We start from the raw sequence: 16,050 nt of genomic DNA, 5'->3' as shown, positions 1-16,050 counted from the left end.
CCTGCAACATCGCTGGATCTAGATGGGGCTCAGGTAAGTATTAGGGGGGCTGAGGGGAGCTGTTGCACACAGAAGGTTTTTATCCTAATGTATAGAATGCATTAAGATAAAAAAAACTTCTGCCTTTACAACCACTTTAACAAGTAGCTTGAACTATTAACATGTGTGGGACACTTGCTGACATCTGGTAGAACATAAAAAGAATGCTGGTTAAAGCATGTAGGCCAGGTGGGGCAACTGCGACCCTCCAGCTGTTGCGGAATAAAGTCCTATCATGCCTCTGGGAGTAACTGTCAGTCTTCCCATCATGACTCTCCCTCTGGGAGTCTTGCTTGTAACTGTCAGTCTTGCAATGCCTCATGGGACATGTATTTCCACAACTGGAGGGCCGCAGTTGCTTACCAAAAAAACACTCAAAAAAAATCTGGCATGCAGAAGGAGCTAGAAAGCAGGAAAACCAAAGATGTGCACTATAGCAGAAAGACGAGTATCATCAGGATAAGTCAAAAAACAATCAGCAGCTATACATTCAACATCTAATTACACCCCAGATGGCCATTCATAGTGTAGGTAACTGCTGACCTTGTGGCTGAGCAAGCAATGCAGAGCAAGTATGTTCATTGAAGCTACATAACACACACTTTACATAATATCGTTGGATACACAGTAGGTTAGCTAGTTAAGTTCATTATGGAATTTGCTTAAATAGACACTGTCATCTGAATGACCGTGTCTTTGAAAAAGGCCACTATGAATTCATGATACTCACCTTGACAGCACTCGTTCGCTTTTCCTGCCTCCAACCACATCTGGCGACAATACATGCTGCTTCTGGGTAAGGGAGAGCATGAGATCTCCCATATAGTAGTGCTAAGGTCTAGCAGCCAATCATTAGACATGAGCACTGTTGCATGACTGGGGAAGTTTCATGAACACTTCCCCTAGCACCCAACACCTAACACTAGGACAATTAATCAAAAGATGTTTCTCCCGAATTTCAATGTGTGATCTAAGCCTAGGACATGGTCTTAGTCTTTGTCTATCAATATAAGCTTAGTTGATCTCCTTTTGAGTGCTGCCTGTCTGCTAACCATCTCTTTCCACAACTTCCTGGATTCCCTACATGCTCTGCAGCTTCTTCCCTGCTGTTTACTTAAAATTTCTAAGGCCTACATATCCCATGGTACTTTGCTGCCTGCGTGATTCCTGTATTGACTCCACCTCCTGAAACTTCTTCTCTCAGCACCTCTGTAGTTCAGAAGGCAATCTCTGAAATGTGTGATAGCAGTGCCTACTCACAGAGCATAGTGAATACTCACAGAATTCAAGAAAGTAAATGTGTCCAGATCTGCAGAGCATTCAGATTAATAGGAGTAAGCTAGAAGTAATTAAAATGTGTGTGTATTTTTATAAAAATTAGAAAATACTGCATTTGGCCACTAGATGGTGCAACGTATCATGTGAATCTTGTATGCTACTTAGCGTTATCTGGTGACCAGATGTGGTATCTTCCTTTTTAAATCAATGAAGAACATTCATCCAGCACAGGAAATAGGCTAATAACATTGTGAATGTAATAACAGAATGAATGTACATGCACTTGTACAGGGAGAATTGCTATGCACATTTATCATAAAGTCCTAAGACCCTATTGAACTTTTAAAAAACAATGACTGATTTTATTGCTTATATTGAATTCTCCTCCTTCACGTATAGCTCTATAAAACATTTAATAGGTTATAGTGCTCATTTAACAAAACAGAAGGAATACATACTGTAAAGTTGATCTCTTAAAGTAGACATTTGAGTTAATGCTACTAATTTGTTTGTACCAGCGAGCATAGACGAAATGTGAGTAATTGTTGGAATAATTTAGAGAAAAAGTTTGAACAGATTTATTTTTATGGTATTAACATTACACCAGAATAGCGTTGAACAGTTATGGAGCCTAATTAATTCTTGTGATTTGTTATGGTGTGCAATGCAGTGGGATATAATGAATAATTAACAGTGAGAGACAGAGTGTGAGAATTATCCTGGTAGGCTTGTAACTTGTCTTATAGCCGATAATGTTTCCATATGATTTGTAATAAAACTGTCTTACTCATTGTATTACAGCACTTGTAACTACTGTTATTAGATCATCAGTCTCTTCCCTGACTCATGCCTAACAATATATGTTTAGTATTTTAATGAAGACTCTTCTGCTGCTTTAAAGTGATTTGTAAAACTATATTTTTTAAAATTAAAATAACAAACGTTACCCTTGCATAGAGCCGGTAAATATATTTTTACAGAGCAACCCCGAACCTCCTCTTCTGGGGTAAGCTGCTAGCACTGTCCACTCCTCCTCTTCTCCGAGTGCCCTCATAGCAAGCCACTTGATATGGGGGCACTTGTGCAGGCGTGTTTCCAAGCCAAGCTGTGTGCATCCATAGACACACACAGCGTGCCTTGGCCCTGCCCCCCCCCCCCCCCCAACTCCCTTCTCACAGGATTTGACTGACAGCTGCAGGAACCAATGGCTAATGCTGTTCTCAATAAAGTCCATGAATGCAAGAAGAGTGCAGAGCAGGGCTGCCAGCAGGGACAGTGCTAGATCGAGAGTGGTATCGGTAAGTGTTTAGGTGGTGGGGAAGGCACAGACAGTGGAAGGTTTTTACCTTAATGCAGGGAATGAGTCAAAAAAAAGTTCTGCCTTTTTGAAACACCTTAAAGCCCATCCTTGCCCTTCTTTAACCTACCGAACCCCCCCCCAACCCGGAGGAACATATAGGTTGCCGTTGCTGAGAAATGCAAGTTTCTTGGCTGTCAGTGGTGTCCAGTGACTTGAACACCTTCAGCTACTCACTGGAAACCAGTATGCAGATCAGGAGTTCTGACTTGAAGTGCTGCATACATGTTCCAGCTCATTGACTGACAGCCAAGCACCTACAGCAGCAATTGTAGAAGGCCAACAATAAGGGTCTTCATATACTGTATCTTTCCTGGCAGATTTCCTTTCATTATATCCTAACTTTTGGAAACCTCTTCTTTTTTTTTTTTCTTAGATCATGCCGATGTCCATTTGATTATAAATGCATTTTTTTTTAATCTTTTCAGGGCTGCTATGAACTCGTCACTAACTTCATGGAAACTAACATGGGAATCATTGCCGGGGTGGCTTTTGGAATTGCATTCTCACAGGTACAGTATAGACTTGTCCTAGAAGTCACTTTCTACTCTACTTTTTCTTCTTTGCAATTTAAATATTTTGCAGGTAGTTGAAAGTTTATTTGCGGAAATGAGTACAGTAAGAGACAATTCAATTTGTGTTACCGCTTAAATGTAATGACTTAGTTAATTTGCTATTTGAAACCCATATATGACTGCAAAAGGCCATCGGGATGCAACAAGGCTATGCGACTTGGAAATGTGTGCACATCTGTCATAGAGGAGGAACTGTACAAAGGGACCTTGTTGAATGTGCAGCTGTGCCTGGAACTCAGGATAATTAGATCTTCTCCCTGCTTGCACTTTGACAGGAATCACCTGTGTTTTATCTTCTTTATACTGAAAGACCAGAGTGTACAGCATATAACTTTAGTGTCATATAGTCATCTTGTCCGGCACTTACATTTGTGTCTGTGCCCAAGGCAGGAGCTGAATTACTTTCAGCAGAAAATAAATGCATTGACTTTTGTACTCGCCTTCTTGTTTTAAGACTATATTAAGAACCCAGACTTGTACATCTTTATACTGAATCTGTTAGAATGTACAATCTCTGCAATTCTGTGGACACACTTTAAATTAAAGTGGTTGTAAACCTCAGACATGAAACATGAACAAAGCATATTCTTCTATAGTGTGTACTTGTCCTAATTAAGATTGCTAAGTGTCACTTATGTCTGCTGATTTGTTCCTCTATCGGCATGAATTACTTCTGACAAGTTTTCCTGACACCAAGAGAAAAAAGGTGACGGTGGAGGGAACTCCAGCAGATTGACACCCTCAGCTTTGTTCCTGTATGAAGGGGGTGTGTCCCTTCCCTCCAATCAGCTTTCAGAGCTCTCCTCACTAAGTATGACTTCAGCTCTCTCCGCCCACCTTTTTTCTGAATTCTCAGGCAAACTTTATAAGTCCTTAGAGCTGTAGAGAAGAGAAAACTGTAGATAGACAGATACTACTTATGTAGGAGGATTTGTTTCATCTTTGTTTATCACCCGAGGCCAGTCACTTCACTGGGTATTTGTAAGGGATTACAACCACTTTAGGACTATCAAATAGCTATTTAGTGCATTTTTCTTTTGTCCCCTTTCTATAGTTAACCACTTGCCGACCACCCACCCCAGTTTTACCACAGCAGAATGGCACGGCTGGGCGGAACAACGTTCTGTAACGTCGCTTCGCCTTGTGGCCACTAGAGGAGCCCACTGCTCGCCCCCGGAGCCAATGCGAGTGCCCGGCTTTTGCGATCACTGCCGGGCTCCCGCGATCGCTGGTTTCTGGTTCTCTGAGGGGAGAAGAGACTGATTGTCATCTCTCCTAGACAGTCCCACCCCCCCTTCAGTTAGAACACAGAGAGGGAACACAACCCCTTGATCGCCCCCTAGTGGTTAACTCCGTCCCTGCCTGTGACATTTTTACAGTAATCAATGCATTTTTATAGCACTGATCGCTGTATAAATGCCAATGGTCCCAAAAATGTGTCAAAAGTGTCCGCCATAATGTCACAGATCACAGATTTCCGCCATTACTAGTAAAAAAAAAAAAATAATAATAAAACTGCCATAAAACTATCCCCCATTTTGTAGACTCTATAACTTTTGCGCAAACCAATCAATATACGCTTCTTGCGATTTTTTTTTTTTTTTTTTTTTTACCAAAAATATGTAGAAGAATACATATCGGCCTAAACTGAGGGAAAAAAAAAATGTATATATATTTTTGGGGGGTATTTATTATAGCAAAAAGTAAAAAACATTGCGTTTTTTCCAAGATTGTCGCTCTTTTTTTGTTTATAGCGCAAAAAATAAACCGCAGAGGTGAGCAAATACCACCAAAAGAAAGCTCTGTTTGTGGGAAAAAAAGGACGTCAATTTTGTTTGGGTACAACGTCGCACGACCGCCCAATTGTCAGTTAAAGCGACGCAGTGCTGCATCACAAAAAGTGCTCTGGTCAGGAAGGGGGTAAAATCTTCCGGGGCTGAAGCGGTTAAACATGTTTGTATTTGCATACATTTTGCTACATATTACATCCCTATGATGCTGTTACTGTAATACATTTAAATTTAAATTGGAGGCCGATATAAAAAAAACACAAATTATTGCATTAGACCAAGGGTCTCCAAACTTTCTAAACAAAGGGCCAGTTTACTGTCTGTCAAACTTTAGGGGAGCCACACTGTGGCCAGTGGGAGAAGAAAATGTCCTGGTGTCCATGGGATTAAAAAATGCCCCATGATTGGTATTAGAGGGAGTAATAGTGCCCCATCATTGGTGTCAGTGGGAGCAATAGTGCCCCATCATTTGTGTCAGTGGGAGAAATAGTGTACCATTGTTGGTATCAATGGGAGGAATAATGCCCCATCATTAATGTCAGTGGGAGCAATAGTGCCCCATCGTTTGTGTCAGTGAGAGGAACTATGCCCCACTACTGCTGACAGTGGGGGGGGATAATGCTCCAAGGGCTGAATAAAAGCAAGCAAAGGGCCACATCCGGCCCCTGGAGGCCACTGTATTAGAACATTAAAGCCCAACTGAAATCTCACACCTGTGTATCTCTTTATTGGGCTGTACCTCACATGATTATATTTCTAATTTTTTTCCTGATCCTAATAATTTTTGCTTTTTTTCCATCATGCCAATACACACATCTCAAACATGTCCAGAACTGATCTCAAACTATTATCAGGCAGATTACAAATGTAATTTCTCTGTGTTCCCCTTGCTTTTGGGCCACCAACCTGTGTACGTTGGCGTTAAAGGGGCATTTTTGTCAAATTTATACATTTGACAAAATCTATAATATGATGCTTTCTACCTTTCTTTTACTTTTTTTTTTAATTGTTTACAGTATATCTAATTTAACTTTACATATAAATGTTTAACACAGAATGCTCATATGATACTGGTTCCACAGTAAAGAGAGCAAAGTAGAAGCTGCTTGTCTTCAGACTCTCTTAGTAGTTGAAACGCCTATAAAGCCCCCATCTGAAGGAGCAAGGGGGTGGACAATTTTTTTCTAAACAGAGCAGTTAAGATTAACATTGTAAGCATAGGAACAGATGCGCAGAGCTGCACTTATTGGCAGAAAATATTAATATTAATAATTATGTAATGGTTGATGTGTACCTAACACAATTTCATATTTTTAATCATGAACATAAATGAAATATATCCATTAAGCTCTAAAATTGTCATGAGCAACCTGAGAAAGTACCAGTTCCAGTCTGTTCTTGCTGGCACTTTCATTGCAGTTTACAGTATCTGGGGATATAATTACACGACCAACATATTTTGTAGTACTTTTAAGTTTCTGTTCCTAAAATAAAGTCCATTATGTAGTTTCTGCTCCTAAAATAAAGTCCATTATGTAGTTCCTGGACAACGTCCTCTTCTAACTCATGGAGGTCATGATTGAGTCCACACTAGTGCATTCACACGTGCATGCATTGTGTTGCATGTTGACGTGCATTGCATCAAGGGAGACTGTTTATTGTGAATGGGTTGCTGATGTAACCCAGCACTACCGCCTTCTCCTTTTTCGTAGAGTATGATAACGCTTCATAGTACATTGTCATCCAGGTGTGTTGAGGTGCTGTTTAAAATAAATTACACCCCAGTGCACCGACACGTGTAACATGCTTTATCACAATGCAATACACTCAGAATACACCAATTATATTTTTCTTCCCTTCCTTGCATAGAGACATCCTAAAATATTTTCTGCTGAAAATATACAAGGATAGATGTGACAGAGCAAACCCAGGGTTTTCAGCTTCCCAGATACAAATCAAATTGTTAGGCAGTACTTTGTTCTGACAGAGTAAACGGAGTTCCGTAACTGCTGGAAAGGTTTTTTTTTTTTTTTTTTGTTTTTTTTCTTTAGCAGGCAATTAGACTTTCCACTTCCATAAGTCCGGAAGGAGGGTTAAAGAGGTGATTTTTGTGGGCTATAATAAAAATCCAATTTATAGCATAAAGGTAGAGAAGAAATTACCTGCTGGTGTGTATTAATGGTAAATCTAGTACACTACATCCACCAAAGTACTTGGATACTAGTTTTGTACCGCCTTGCTGTGCTAGCTGTGTGATTACCCTGCAGGCGTTAAAGAAATCAAGAGAAAATATTGACTTGAAGTAGGAAATGTGTTTGGTCATGCAGTCAGCATTGATACTTGTACAGCTGGAGGACAGAATCTGTGATCTCTGATGTCCACATTATCTATCACCAGGATGGAAGACAAACATTGTCCTCTTCTGTAATTGTTTAGTAGACATTCAATAGACTTCTGAGATGGTTATTTATAGATCAGATCTATATGAGCTTCTATTGTCATATTTCTCCTACCAACATATTAGGCAGTGTTGACTAAGTTTACAAATCACCTGATGGTTATAAACAGCATGGGCCACAATTTCTTTCTTTATGTTGAATGTTGTTTTGGTGGGTTTTTTTTTTACATATTTATTCTTTTTAAATTAAGGAAATTGCAAAATAAAAAACATTTTTTTTTTTTTAATTTCCAGCCAGCAGGTGTGGCTGAATGCACATTTGCACATTTTCACATTTGTCACAATAGTCTTGCCTATGTACCCGAAAAAAAAGCCTGCTGTTTACAGAATTCAATAGTTCAAGCTTAAATTTATATGCACAGCCAAACGAGAAGGGGGATTCATTCACCTCTCTTCCCCAATCGCTGCCTGTTCGGTGCAGACAGCTGTGTACCAAGCTTCAAACAGAAAGGAAGTTTTATAGAAAACTGATTTTTGCTGTGCTCTTTATAAAATGAATAATACACTGAGTATAGTGTCATAAGTGCTCCCTGTAATTAGGGTTTATTTGCAAAACAGTCGTTTATTAAGGGGCACAGGGTAGACAACGTTCTAGGGCACTGGACTCCACGGCTTTGGCTTACGTCAACTATCGGTGAGGAATCAGTCTCATGGCTCAAAGATGCTCTGGTGAATCTGTGGGATCCGTTCAACTTGATCTATGCCTTTCCTCCTTTAAAAGTTCTTCCTTGTCCCCTCCACAGAAGAGAGTTGGAGGATATTCTGGTGATACTCATCGCACTGTGCTGGCCCAAGCAGATGTGGTACTCGGACCTCATAAGACTCTTGGCAGACTCCCTGTGGGCTTTCCCATGTTGCCTGGATCATCTGTCCCTAGCACCGGTTTACCACCCTGCTTCATGGTTGTTGGCTGTTATGGCCTGGCTAGGTCCTAAAAGACACGGGCGTACCTGATTCTGTTATCCCCCACACTTCTCAAAGCTAGGAATCAACTTCTCTCAGAATCTACCTTTGCCCCTGGAAACATGGTGTAAGGCATGGTGCAAGGCAAGAAGCTCCCATCCCAGGAAATACCTGATGGAAAAAATCATGAATCAAAGCCTGGATCATCATTTAGCCCATTATGGGTCAAATTTTAGCCCCCTCTTATTTTATAGACCACTTGCCTCTCACTTCTTAGTGTAAGCTTTCATACAGGGCGTCACTCGACATATTGTCCCCCTGTATATCGCTAAGTGACACCATGGGTTCTCAACCTGGATCTGTTGGCCATTCAGAAACCACCCTTTGAACATATGAGGGATATTCCTCTGTGTACTCTAACTCACCAGGTTGCCTTCCTCATTGCCATCATCTCTGCAAGTCCAGTTTCTGAGTTGGCAACCGTAACCTGTAAAAAATCCTTTCTTGAGACCTCGGGCCTCCTTTCTTCCCAAGGTTGTTTTTCTTTCACTTTACCCAGGACAACTTTCCAACAACTTGTCTCACCTTCTTGAGGTGGATTTCTCAGCTCTTCATTCAAGCCTATGGATTTAGGCAGTAGGTTAGTCAAAGCATACTCCACTAGATCAGTTAGTTCTTTCTGGTCAGTTGAACAAAAGACAACAAATGGATTCCCCAATCCACACATTCAAGGTGAATGGAGGAATCCTCCCCACTGTGCTACTGTATTCTGACAATGGGGACTCCTCCGCTCTCAGAATACACAATATTTCCAACATTCCCATTAAAGAAGAGTTGATGACTAGGTCAAATCCTCTCGAAAAGGAACAACCATAGATGGATCGAAAATTAAGCTGGTCCTTCCTGAACCAGACTAATTTCGATCCATCTATGGCCAGCTTTAGAATTGCAATGCTGCCTCCTGGTCCTCTGTTTACTCCTTCATTTGGTTTTACCAGATGGATATGTAGGCCTCATCTAATGTCCTCTTAGGTCGTAAGGTTTTTCAGGTGGCTCTGTAAGCCTTACTGAGCCCTCTGTGTTACTTATTTACTTGTGGGCCTGTTAGTGTTTAGTTGTGTTGCCCATTCCTCTGTTGGAATGCTTTTGGATGTCCCAACTTCTTATGCCTTGTACACACGACCGGTTTTGCCATCGGAATAAACTCTGAAGGTTTTTTTTGACAGAATTCCGCTCAACCTGTCTTGCATACACACGGTTACACCAAATTCCGACCGTCAAGAACGCGGTGACATACAACACGTATGACAGGACTAGAAAACGGAAGTTCAGTACCAAGTGCGCCACCCTTTGGGCTCCTTCTGCTTATCTCGTGTTTATCTCGTGTTTATCTTGTGTTAGTAGAAGTTTGGTGAGAGACGATTCGCGCTTTTCAGACTCGTGCTTTTCCAATCGTTACTGCTCTTCACTTTGTGCTCGTGGGTTTGTATCTTCTTCAGAGCATGCGTCATTTTTGGTACATCGGAACAGCATACAGACGAGCGTTTTTCCTGATAGGAATTTGTTCCGACGGAAAAATATAGAACATGTTCTCTATCTAAGTCCGTCAGAATTTTCGACGTAAAAAGTCCGATGGGGCATACACACGGTCAGAATATACGATGAAAAGCTCCCATCTGACTTTTTCTGTCGGGAATTCCGACCGTGTGTACGGGCATTAGTTAAATCTAGCCGGTGTTCCCTAATGAACAATTGGGAAAACATGTTTTTTGATTTACTGTAAAATCTGCTTCCATGGGGTTTATTATATGACAAAGATCCCACCCTCTGTTCTTATAATCCACTCCTAATATTGCTTTTCTACAAAACTGAAGCATGATGGAAATAGGAGGAGTTATACTTGACTGTTTTACAGCTTTGTTTGCTAGTGTCCTTTCTCATGCAGCAACATAACCCAGTGGGGATTTACACACATTTCTTAAATTCTGTTTAATAAGTTTAGGACTGGTTAGATGTTTTGATGTTTATTCCAAAAAGGCAAGTCTTAAAAAATGTATAAAAAAATATGCAGTTGTAATCTCAAAATACAAAATACACAAAACATCAAATGGAAGTGCTAAAGTACAGAAATAAAGTGCCAATATATACAGTACTCAATACTAAAAACAGTCCAAAGTGCTGGTGTGCAGAAAAGTGCTTAAAGCTTTGTGATTCCTCTTTTTAGAGCTGTAATACGTGCTCCGTGCAATATCAGTTCATTCCACTCCCCTTTTAAATGTCCACTCGTGCTCCCAGTGGAGTGCAAACTCAGTTGTTGAGCCCCTGTGCTTTTGCCGAAGGGAGGTCAGTGGGAGCTTTAAAACACAGCCCCGCTGTGTGTAATACGTCACTCAAGATGAAGCTTCAATTCTCACACTCGTTCCCATTATCCAGGAAGAAAACCAGGAAAGAGATCTCATTGGGTCATAACCTTATAATAGTCAAATTTGGTTAAAACAGAAGTGTTACACTCACAATTTTTAACGCCTGCCCTGGCACTCGGAATGATCTACTAATATGTGGTCTTTGAAATGGCGCTGCTCCAATCCACATAGGAGCCGGCATGCATTCCACTGGGTATGTGTTCCAGTAGGCGGAAGCAGCGTAGCCATAAGTCCTGCTTCTACACATTCCATCACTTTCTGCACTTTAGGACTTCCATGTGATGTTTTATGTATTATTTTGTATGTTGAGTTCATATTGAATTTAGAAGGTTAGTAGGGTAAGGGTAGCCTTTTTTCTTTCTTCTTTCTTTTTTTTCTTTATTTACATGCACATGGTACAATATACGCACCATTAAGGCAGTAGCTACCCAGGGGTTCACATTACATGTTGCACATTTGAGCAAAGTACACCTATTATAAACCATTGGTTGAATATAGTTTAGTATCACTAACATGGAATATATTTCTGCAATGAAAATATGATTATGTCCCCGGATTAACCGTTTTGTACACTGTAAGCTGCCTAATCACATGTTTTAATGGCTTTTTTCCATTTATAGCCAACTGTTCTTGGTGATGTTAGAAAATGAGAGGAACCAGAGCATACATCCACCCAAGACTAGGATTCTAGTTGTTATGCCATGCATGTGGGCTATATTACCATAATACTTCTTCAGTTTGCCTCCACCCCTATAACACATAATCTCATTGTCTTACTTTACCTTTTTATTAGAAAATAGGTAAAAAATGTTGGTGGCTGATTCAGCCATCCATGCAACCTCCACCCATAGCCAAACTATCTGTTTTGAGTAAGCAAACTCAGACACAAACTATAATATGGTTTCCAGAGCAAACTCCAGTGACCTGGAAATGTCTAATTGGTTTCTTTCTTTGCCTTCACTATCATACCTTTTATGAGATCTCTGGGCTCTTATGATTGCCATAAATTCTTATAAACATGCTATAAAAACACATTTGATCACTTATCCAAGTTATTACAGTTATCCAAATTATTTATATAAAATAGCTCTGATAAATTATTACAAACATTACATGATAATATTCTAAAGAAAGCACTAGATTTATAGATGATAGAGAAAATGTATGATATTTATTAAGATTAAGTGCCTAATATATGTATTATGCTTCTTCCCTCCAGCTGATTGGAATGTTGCTGGCATGCTGTCTTTCCCGGTTCATCACTGCAAATCAGTACGAGATGGTGTAACACGGTAAATTTGGATTTGTGCTTTTATCAAGGCGCCTCTTGCTTCCACCTTCACTTACAAGCTCCAAATCACATTTGCTTTTAAATTGCTGAAGCGAATGCTGTGATTTCAGGCTAATCAATTTCAGCTGGTAATAACATAACTCTGCTTATTGGCGTGTGAGAAGCTTGCACATACAACTCATACAAATCGAGTATTAATGGCTTCACTTCTCCAGTTTTATGAGGCTGATCAGACAATTAAAGGAGAATTCCAGCTTGTGCCAACAATACAGACATTCCAAAACTACCACATTGTAATATATATTGTTATTTAAATGTATATATCAAAAATATTCAATTGCACACCAGGGAAGGCATTGTTATTGTTACCTGCAGCCTTCTTTCCTGAATCAGCTTTGTTTCACTTGACTTTTTTCTATCTTGATGGAATTTAAATGTTCTTAACCTACAAACTTTACAGGTCTGTGAGGGATCACAAACCAGTTACCAGAGATGATTTAACCTCCTATCTTATCTTAAGATATTGATGTAGGTGATCTGGTTTCTAGGCAGGTGGCTATGGTCTCCTTACCTTGTAGGGCAATGTAACAAAAATGTAAATTTAAGAGCCACCCCTCTGCTAAAAGGTCTAGATACGTTATTCCTATAAAGGTCAGGAGGGGATTTGGGAGAGTAGGCTTTTGATTGTCCCTCTGACTTCGATCTACATTTTTGTTAGACACAAGACAGCTGCCAGCTGTGCATGCATGATCTAGCCACTGAAGATTGTTCTTATGAACAATTATTCTATAAACATTTAAGACTGCATTTAGGCTTGCCACTTTTTCTTCAACTCAAACCCGAACACTTTTTAGTGGTGCACAGTACATTTTTTTGTTTTGTTTCAGTATACACTATAGGATTGTAACAGACCTGAGACACCTTTGGGCACTCCAAAAAGAAAAGTTATGTGGCGCACATAGTGCCTCCTCACCCTAATGTCAAGCCCTGTTCAGAGCTACATTCCTGTCTAAATAATGTTTCTGGGTCTCCGGTGGACTGAAACCCGGACACGTGATTCAAAACCTGGATTGTCCGGTCGAATCCTGGACAGGCGGCAACGCTATCTGCATAAGACACCGTGCTCATGTAGAGGGGAGCAGGACAGCTGCGGGCACCAACTTGTTCTGAGAGCAAAACACGCAAAATCCTTTCCCTTTTAATCTATCCTTCCCTATTTGACTTTCATGTATCAGTGTGGACATGCAGACATAAGAATGTTCCCTAAATCCATCCATAAACAAACAACTTACTCTAATGTTGGCACCTAAATTACAAAAAAAAATGTGCCAGTCATTTTTGGTGTTTGAATTGTGGGAGGAAACTAGGAAACAGGAGAAAATGCATGAAATTACAAGTCAAACTCCAGGCAGGTACTGGCCTACCCAGGGAGTTGGTATATGGCACTCAATGTGCAAACTCCCCTTTTTGCTGGAATGAGTTACAAGGCCTTCATTTACATCCAGCTTATCCAGTGTTGCTTTCTGTGTATAAAATTATAAATTCTGTGTTAAAGTGCCTCTAAAGACAAAGATTTTTATTTTTGGTGACCATTGTCAACAGTAGAAAAATCCAAATTTTATACAATGTTTACCAGAATAGGAGGTGAGGGGGAAATTTTCCAATTGGGACAATTGATTCAGTGGATATTTTCTCCTTCCTTCCTATTTTCTGACCGTAAATTTCATCTAGCAGGACACAAAAAAAGTCCAAATGGATTTAACCACTCCCTACTCTATCCCAAATAAACAAATATTGGCTTCAGATATACCTTTTTTTCACTTTTTGGATTTTTTTCAATATATCACTTCTACTATTCAGGTGGTTGGGATGCCATATGCCATTGGGAAAATAATCCCTACAACAAGTATTGCCTTTGTAAGAATAGACAGCATGGGTTTCATTGTAAACATTCTAGCACACTTTACTTGCATACCTAATGTTTTATTTTATTTTTTATCTCTAGGGGCCAGCAGTTTCTACATCAGGAGCTGAGAGAATTATGAAGGATTTTACAGAATGTTAGAGCACACAACACATCCACCAACCACTCTGTGTTCCCATTTTGTAGTGTAACCATCTGTTCCAGTACAGCTGTGCCATGAAGAGTAGCCTCTGTAGTGTCTAACTGCAAACTTCCTCCTGGGGAAGGCTTTTCGTATGATGGCACGCTATTATGTGTGTTCTTTAGTCATACTGTAGTTGTAAAGTTCCTATGATAATCCATTAACTGCCTCGACCTGGCTGTGCATGCAGTGGCTGATACAAAGGGACAACAAAGTCCTTACCAATGGTTTATTAAATGTTTCACACATTTATATAAATCAGTACCTGGAAATTAAATATAGCGTATCTAATCTTTTATATATATATATTTATTTACAAGGCATACTTATTTTTTTTATTTTGCCGTATACCACATACAGATAAAACAATAAGAAGAATAAATCTGTGATATGATAATACTTGAAGAGTAATGTTGAGATATGTTGTGCTTTGAATAGGATCCAAAGGGCCTCCACGAGGGCCACAGTCTGGATCCTAACTCTGTGCTGTATGCCTAATGCTTATGATCTTTGTCTAGTGAATTATTTTGCTTCAGATTCCAAGAACGTGTTTCACTGTTACTAAGCTGTTGTTGCTTACTGTGAAGGCAGTATAATGATGCTTTTTTTAAATTATCTTTAGTGTACAACTAAACATATTTGTGCTGTCATGCCTATTTTTCCTCTCCTCCTTGCTAATGTTCCCTGCTTTCTTTTTTCCCCCATGATGCTTTGGAAGTGCACCAACCAAATGTTATATTCAGAACAGGACTGAAGATTAGGGAAGAAGAGAAGTCAAAAAATGTTCAAACATTTTTAAACAGAAATAAATTAAAACTGATTTTTTATAATGTCTCCATCTAGCATGCTGAGAATAAAATGCTTTGATATTGTGAGCATTTGTGATATACATATTAATAAACTGAACTACGACAGATATTGGATTTTATTGAGTATGATGTTGGATATCACTCTTTGTTGCCAGTATTTTTGTCATTATGTATTTACTATGTGGGATCCACTTATTATGGATCAGTGGGGTTGATTTGCTAAAGAAGTAGAGACTGTTCACTTACCAAATTGTATTTTCACTGAGTCTACGCAAAACAATATCGTAATGCTGGCTTCTTGTATAACCCCTCCTCTACCCAGCATGCCTACATTTTTATTGGTGTCCTAGGAGGTTGGGTGCCTTTTCTTCAGATCTTCTTAGTAAAGCCAAACTATTTTTTACCCTTCCCATCCACCCTAGGCTGATTCATGGGTGGACCACCCGTGGTTCCTGCTGCAGGTGCCTCCTGTTGGTGATGCAGCACATCTGGAGGATTTTGTGGGTTGCCTCCTTCTGTGGTTGTTCCACAGCCTTGTGAGAAAGTTTCCCCAGATACTTTCCCTTGTTCTACCCCTAATCAGGTTAATGCTTAGCAGTGCAGCTAAATTCCTTGCTCCAAAACTATGCATGCTTCACTGGAGTGGTGTCAGTCAGAAGATTCTTAAAACCATGTTCTGTACTTAGGGTTCTGCAGAGTAGTTCTGTTAGATCCCAGAGGCACTTCCTGTTAAGTGGATGGGTTTTCTCTATCCTCCTCCTTTTTTTGGTGCCCCCTTTCAATAGCCAAGGGTCATGGTTTACCCTTAATCCCTGCCTACCTTTTGTAGGTGTATTCATGGAAGTCCTTTGGGGTGTAGAAGCTGCCAGTCCAATATTCATATTCTCTACATTTACATTATTGCCATAGTAATAGATGAAAATGATAATATAAAAATAACATCCCAGGGTTCCAACACCTCCTATCCACCTTCTCATGTATCGCATTGGTAGTTTGCAGTCTCCCCTGTCTTGCAAACAGTC

At 39.9% G+C, this 16,050-nt stretch overlaps 1 protein-coding gene across 1 annotated transcript in view; it reads left to right on the top strand.

Annotated features, from left to right (window-relative positions):
- The window catches only part of TSPAN7 (tetraspanin 7), a 190,028-nt gene extending 174,895 nt beyond the window's left edge, over window positions 1-15,133 (top strand). Inside the window, exons 6-8 of the mRNA XM_073616339.1 lie at window positions 3,103-3,186; window positions 12,043-12,115; window positions 14,120-15,133. Of these exons, the coding sequence (XP_073472440.1) occupies window positions 3,103-3,186; window positions 12,043-12,111 (153 nt within the window). The 3' untranslated portion in view covers window positions 12,112-12,115; window positions 14,120-15,133. The remainder of the gene's footprint in view (window positions 1-3,102; window positions 3,187-12,042; window positions 12,116-14,119) is intronic.
- Window positions 15,134-16,050: the final 917 nt, after the last annotated feature.

Source organism: Aquarana catesbeiana, linkage group LG02, assembly GCF_042186555.1.
Source record: "Aquarana catesbeiana isolate 2022-GZ linkage group LG02, ASM4218655v1, whole genome shotgun sequence".
Classification (NCBI taxonomy): Eukaryota; Metazoa; Chordata; class Amphibia; order Anura; family Ranidae; genus Aquarana; species Aquarana catesbeiana.
The sequence above is the reverse complement of the archived record's forward strand: the minus strand, read 5'-3'. Positions and strand labels throughout refer to the sequence as shown.